General features: G+C 48.5%; 1 protein-coding gene across 1 annotated transcript; it reads left to right on the top strand.

Annotated features, from left to right (window-relative positions):
• Nucleotides 1–5,823: 5,823 nt before the first annotated feature.
• Nucleotides 5,824–6,663, top strand: LRRC10 (leucine rich repeat containing 10). The gene has a single exon (XM_047864937.1). It carries the CDS (start codon nucleotides 5,824–5,826, stop codon nucleotides 6,661–6,663), a length of 840 nt encoding a protein of 279 aa, XP_047720893.1.
• Nucleotides 6,664–7,002: the final 339 nt, after the last annotated feature.

Genomic DNA, 7,002 nt, shown 5'->3' with positions numbered 1-7,002 from the left:
GAGAGGCTCACTGAAACGGCCTTCACCTATAATCACGGGCAAGGTCTATCACCCCAGGCTGTCAAGAAACCCAGCTTCAGAACAGGGATCCCCTCGCTGCTGGCTCCTAAGGGTTGCCAGGCAGAATCCCTTCGAGGCCAATGTTCCTTCCTATCACTCACAAGCAAGCTGGAAAAAGGCTGCCTTTTCCAATCGCGTTCCTTTCTCCCCGGGCTCTCCAGCCGGTGAGTGGATGGAACGCTTTCAGGGTTTGTGTTTCACTGCACTGCTCACTTTTGAAGCTCCCTTGTCTCTGAATAATTGTCTTAGCTCAGCAGCTGCTATTGAACAGATTCCGGCAGTTCAGCGCTGACAGAACATCTAATGAACTTCAGAGTGTTCTGGGAGGCTACTCTGGAATCCACCTTTGGACCTGTCTGCAGAGCGGGCTCAGCATGCTCCAGAGTCAGGGGCTGAAACCCCAGAGCAAGCCCTCAGCCTCTGCCCCAGCACTGTGCTCCGGAAGGCACAAAATGGTAGTTTGTCCTACAGGTTACCAAGCAAATGTGAGTTCCTTTCTGGGTGCTTCCAACGCTATGTGATCTGGTCAACTATTCTGAGTAAATTCTGAATCTTTCTCAGAGCCCCGTCTCTTAACCTCAATGATGATCAATGGTAGAAAAAAATCTATTTACTCATTAATATATATTGTCAAGCTACTGGCTACTAGCAGTTTGAGTTTCTGTTATCAAACTGAAAGTAATACATCATTCATTCATTCATTCATTCATCCAAATGTTCCAGGAAGGCAGGGAATTTTGTCTGTAGTTCATCGCTTATTTGTGGAATAAATCACTCCCCACTTTGTCCGAGGTGCTGTCATTGTGCTAAGAATGCAGCAGAGCGGACAGGCCTCAAGGACTTTGCAGTCCAGCAGGAGTGGGTGTGTGTGTAAAACTCAAGGTTTTTACGCAAGATACTATCTATAGCAGTGCTGATGGGGATAATAAGTTAAATTTGTGTTCTTTCCTATATTTAGTGCTGTCTTTAGTACTTAAAAATAATTTCCTGTGTGAGGTGCCTGGGTGTCTCAGTTAAGCGTGTGACTTCGGTTCAGGTCATGATCTCGCAGTTTGGGAGTTCAAGCCCCACATTGGGCTCGCTGCTGTCACCGAGGAGCCTGCTTCAGATCCTCTGTCCCTGTCTTTCTCTGCTCCTCCCCTGCTTGTGCGCTCGCTCGCTCTCTCTCAAAAATAAATAAAAAAAATAATAATAATTTTCTGTGGGCAAATCAAGGCCGACTTCACCGGCCGATTAGCATCAGCTCATTTACTGCCACTTGCTGAGGACCAGCTAGGTGCCAGGTACGGAGGCGGAGACGACAGATTCAACAGGAAGCCAATCCCAGCCGATGTGCTGAGTGGGGATTAGAATCCAGCCGGGGAGATGGGTGATGAGTAAGTTTTTACAAGGGAGTACTGTCAACACGGTGCAAAATCACTAGGTCGGGAAACGACATGTATGGTGCAACAGCACAAATGAGTAAGAGTGAGGGGAGGGGCGGGGGGGGGAGGGCATTCTGGGCAAAGGGGGCTGCAGGGGGGAAGGCCCTAATGAGGAGGAAGGTGGGCACATTCGATGAACCAGAGGAGGCAGCAAAGGAGGAGGGTAGCCCTCAGCGGGCTGGAGAGCTGGGCAGGGGCACATCCTCTAGGGTCCTGTAAACCTCACTGATGAGTCTGGGTTTCGTTCTACGGGAATCAGAAGCCCCTGCCCAGACTTGAGGTGGGGCTTCTATGGTCCCACAAGGAGGCATTGTGGCCGACAGGGGGGAAACAGGTAGGTGGGGGTCGGGAAGGGCACAGTGGATATTTAAGCAGATGAAGGGCAGAGGTGACGTGGTCAGTGCTCTTTTTGGAAGCTTCAAGATCACAACCCTGTGTGCCTTGAGCAATAGGAGGCTGTGCCCTTTGCAAACCCCCCAGGAACTAGTCATTGTCAGGATCAGGCCTGTCTCCCCTATCTCTTGCTTTAAACTGCTGCCTCCTTACACCCAGGCCACCGTTCCGACATTCCTTTTCAGAGATTATCACCAACTTCAGTCCTTAAACTGAGCCCTGAACATCTCCCACCTGTCCCTTAGATAAGCCAGTTCAGAGCCCTCTGGGGTCACAGGGGTCATGTGACCCATTTGATAGACTCACAGACATCTGTGGCCAGAGAGGATGTGGTCTTTCCAGTGACTTTGTGAAGAGGGACGTGTGGGTCTTTCACAGACACAATGTAAGCAACCTAGATGCCATTGAATCTGCAGGCTGTCCCCTTGTCGAGATGGGCCAATAAAACAATCATGGTAATGGTCAATCCATAACCCTCCACGCTTCCCAAGGGACGTTTCATTCACTTTAAACCTGACACAAAGGCATGAAAAATGAGGGCAGGACAAATTCTGAAAATACTGTAGTGTGGCTGGTTACAATCTGCTTTCTCCATTTTTTTTTTCTTGATTTCTTTTCTTCTGCTTATTTCTGTCTCCGTCCACACAAAAGGCCTTTCTTAACCATTTGGTTATCCTTAGCTCCATGCTCATATTTAGGGGATGGCATTAAAGCGCCCAGTGGAAGTTCTGAGTGTGAGGCCAGAGTTTGTCAGCTGGTGGGACCTTAATTCCAGGAGGAGAACCCCACCCTGGCTCTGGTGGAATTGTGTAGTTTGTGAGACAAGGTCCTATCCTGTCTATCTCGTTAGCCACAAGATTCCTTGCCTCCAGAACATAGTAAGTGCTCAATAAATATTTGATGTTATTATTCAACCTCTCGGACCCTCAGTTTTCTCATCTGAATATTGGGGATAAAAAATATTTCTCTGGCAGGTTCCAAGAAGAGAGAGTATATGTAAACCCCTGGCACAGTGCTTAGAGTTTAGCCAATTAGTTACAAATAATAACAGGTGGCAATCATTGTCATCATTACTTCTAGGGACAACAGGGCAGCTGTTTCATGACCATCTGTGGTCACAGTGGCCAGGCTAAATATAGAGGCAAAGCATAGTACTTGTCGAGAGGCCATTTATTTATTTTTTTTTTTCAATATATGAAGTTTATCGTCAAATTGGTTTCCATACAACCCCCAGTGCTCATCCCAAAAGGTGCCCTCCTCAATACCCATCACCCACCCTCCCCTTCCTCCCACCCCCCATCAACCCTCAGTTTGTTCTCAGTTTTTAACAGTCTCTTATGCTTTGGCTCTCTCCCACTCTAACCTCTTTTTTTTTTTTTTTCCCTTTCCCTCCCCCATGGGCTCCTGTTAAGTTTCTCAGGATCCATATGTGAAAACATATGGTATCTGTCTTTCTCTGTATGGCTTATTTCACTTAGCATCACACTCTCCAGTTCCATCCACGTTGCTACAAAGGGCCATATTTCATTCTTTCTCATTGCCACATAGTACTCCATTGTGTTTATAAACCACAATTTCTTTATCCATTCATCAGTTGATGGACATTTAGGGTCTTTCCATAATTTGGCTATCGTTGAGAGTGCTGCTATAAACATTGGGGTACAAGTGCCCCTATGCATCAGTACTGTATCCCTTGGGTAAATTCCTAGCAGTGCTATTGCTGGGTCATAGGGTAGGTCTATTTTTAATTTTCTGAGGAACCTCCACACTGTTTTCCAGAGTGGCTGCACCAATTTGCATTCCCACCAACAGTGCAAGAGGGTTCCCGTTTCTCCACATCCTCTCCAGCATCTAGAGTCTCCTGATTTGTTCATTTTGAGAGGCCATTTATTATAGTAAAAATCAACACAGCAAGGAGGAGCCTCGAGATGACAGCCTTTGACTTTCAGTGTGGAGAAAGTCCAAGGACACCAGCTTCAGTTGTGACTGAGGAGAAAGGTGGGTGGTGGCACTGCATCACCAAAGAGCTCTGTGGAATGGCCATTCCCGCGGAATGTTCTTCTGCTCTGCTCAGTCTATTAGGAGCAATTTAGCAGCAAAGACACTGGAGGATGGTAAAGAGTTTGCTGAGACTCCCCCAGCCCTGGCTCTCTCCCATACAGCAGGCAGGTTGATGGATTGTCTCATTTGGAATGGTTTTTAAATAGATGTCTATAGTTAAAAAACAAAACAAAACATTCAAACAAAAAGATTTCGAACAGTACAAGAGGGTACTCGCAGAAAGATCAGAATTGACCTGAAGCTTTGAGGGTGTTAGGAATGTTAACCTTTCCAGGGATCCAGAAGGACCAAGGCCCTGTCAGTTTCAACATGTGACTTCCACATGGTGGCAGTTAAGGTCACCCTGGGTGTTGATATCCAGCAGGCAGATGGAGAGAGCGTGGAGGTAGGCGGGGTTGGTTTTAAATGAGCCAGGCCTAGAAGAGACAGGTATCACTTCTGCCCACATTTCATTGGCCAGAATTAGACTCTCTGACCTAGACTCATACTAGAAATTGTCCTGGCTGGGCAGCTGCTTCCCACAACTGGACACTGTGGAAGAAAATCACAAACCTTTGATGGGCAATTAGCTGTTATCTGCTGTAGATGAACTGGAGAATTATATCCTCATTTATTTAAGCTTCGGGAGTCTGCCTTTCCTCTTCCCTCTCTTCTGCTTTTCCACTCGTCTTTTGTCAAAGGCAAATTTGTAAACTATGGAAAACTATTACCTGGTGAGAATGAAGAGTTCAGAAAATGGACGCCTGTTGGCGGCTGGGTGGCTCAGTGGTTAAGCATCTGACTTTGGCTCAGGTCATGATCTCACGGTTCGTGAGTTTGAGTCCCACATCGGGTGAGCTCAAGCCCCACTTCGGGTGAGCCCCCCTTCTCCCTCTCTCTCTCTGACCCTCGCTCACTTGCACACTCTCTCTCTCAAAAAAAAAAAAGGAGGTGGGGAGAACCTGGGTGGCTCAGTTGGGTAAGCATCTGACTTTGGCTCAGGTCATAATCTCACAGTTTGTGGATTTGAGGCCCTCATCAGGCTCTGTACTGACAGCTCGGAGCCTGGAGCCTGCTTTGGATTCTGTCCTCCTTTCTCTGCCCCTTCCCCATTTGCACTGTCTCTGTCTCTCAAAAATGAATAAACATTATAAAAATTAAAAAAAACAAACATGCGTATCTTTGACCCAGGAACACTTCTAAGCCCATTTCCTAAAGAAATCAGTGGTTAACTCTCACAGTGCATGTACGAGGATATTTATAATAGTGACCATTGTAAGCAATCTAGATGCCAATAGATGACAGCAGAGAGCTGTTTACACTTCAACGATGCCTCCATACAATGGAATACAGGTGTTAAAAATAATTGTGTAGATACCCGCAAACACAAAAATATGTCCATGTTATGAAAAAGTAAGACTCTTAAGCAGTATGAATTTTTTTTTTAATAAATTGGTTACTTGTAGCAAAAGCTGGAGGACATACCTTGAAATGTTTAGTGTTCATTCCTGGGGAATATGGCTGTGCATGTTTTTCATTTTCTCCTGTTACACCTTTACATGATGTCTTACTGTTTTATCATTAGAAAAAACAGTGAAGCTATTTTCAGCTTGAAACAAACAAACAGAAAAATGTAGATAAAGGCAATTGGGGCTTAGGTGACTGAAAGTGAGTACACGAATCAGGCCGGGCCTCCCCAGACCCCGTGCGTTGGGCCTGTCACCCGACACTCAAGTCGCTATCACGAGCACTTTTCTCTGTTGAAGTGACTGGCTTTTGTCCCGCCAACCCCAGGTTATAATGGGAGAGGAAAATAGGCCTCAGGGCAGTCGGCGGCAGCGCCAACCCGCAGTGGGCCCCGTCGGTGAGTCGGTGGGCTGGGGCTTACCCTGCCTCCGGCCTCTTCATGGGGAACACCATCAGGGCCCTGGTGGCCTTCATCCCTGCTGACTGCTGCCAGAACTACGTGGTCAGAGATCTCCGGGAGATGCCCGTGGACAAGATGGTAGATCTGAGTGGGACCCAGCTACGCCATTTCCCCGGGCACGTGTGCTCCTTCCGGGAGCTGGTCAAGCTCTACCTGAGTGACAACCACCTCAACAGCCTGCCTCCTGAGCTGGGGCAGCTGCAGAATCTGCAGATCCTGGCCCTGGATTTCAACAACTTCAAGGCTCTGCCCCAGGTGGTGTGTACTTTGAAACAGCTCTGCATCCTCTACTTGGGTAACAACAAACTTTGCGACCTCCCCAGTGAGCTGAGCCTGCTTCAGAATCTCCGGACCCTGTGGGTCGAGGCCAACTGCCTCACCCAGCTGCCGGAGGTGGTCTGCGAGCTGAGTCTCCTAAAGACTCTGCATGCCGGCTCCAATTCTCTGCGTCTGCTGCCAGGCCAGCTCCAGCGCCTCCGAGAGCTGCGGACCATCTGGCTCTCAGGCAACCTGCTGACTGACTTCCCCCCCGTGCTGCTGCACATGCCCTTCCTGGAGGTGATCGACGTGGACAGGAACAGCATCCGTTACTTCCCCAGCCTGGCCCACCTGTCGAGTCTGAAGCTGGTCATCTATGACCACAATCCCTGCAGGAACGCACCCAAGGTGGCCAAAGGCGTGCGCCGCGTGGGAAGATGGGCAGAGGAGACGCCAGAGCCTGACCCCAGAAAAGCCAGACGCTACGCCTTGGCCACGGAGGAAAGTCAGGAGGGAGAGGCACTTGTCCTGCCTCCTCTACTTCTTCCTCCCAACTCCTGAGGAGCTTCAGTCGTAGGTCAACGCCAAGGATCCGACTCCAGCATCTTCTGGAGATCTCTCCTTTAGAGGGTACAGGATTGCTCTGGGACACACGGGATGCTCTGCCAGTGGGGAGTGATGGAAGTCCAAAGAAACGCCTCACTCACATTAAGGGAGAATTTCTGGCCAACATTTCTCCCAAAGTGAAGTTGGGTGCTATGGCCGGCCTCACTCTCTGCAAGCAAATCAGCTCCTCCAAATAGGTATTTTGCAACATTGAAGAGTACGAAGGTCTAGGACATTCTGTCCTTCTCGACTCCACAAGCGGCTGGTCAGGATGCTCACGAACTCCTCAAATAA

Source organism: Prionailurus viverrinus, chromosome B4 (genome assembly GCF_022837055.1).
Source record: "Prionailurus viverrinus isolate Anna chromosome B4, UM_Priviv_1.0, whole genome shotgun sequence".
In the NCBI taxonomy this organism is placed as follows: domain Eukaryota; kingdom Metazoa; phylum Chordata; class Mammalia; order Carnivora; family Felidae; genus Prionailurus; species Prionailurus viverrinus.
This window is presented reverse-complemented; position numbering and strand designations above follow the sequence as displayed.

Coding starts and splice junctions, on each gene's coding strand:
- LRRC10 (XM_047864937.1), top strand. CDS start 5,824: ATGGGGAACACCATCAGGGCCCTGGTGGCCTTCATCCCTGCTGACTGC.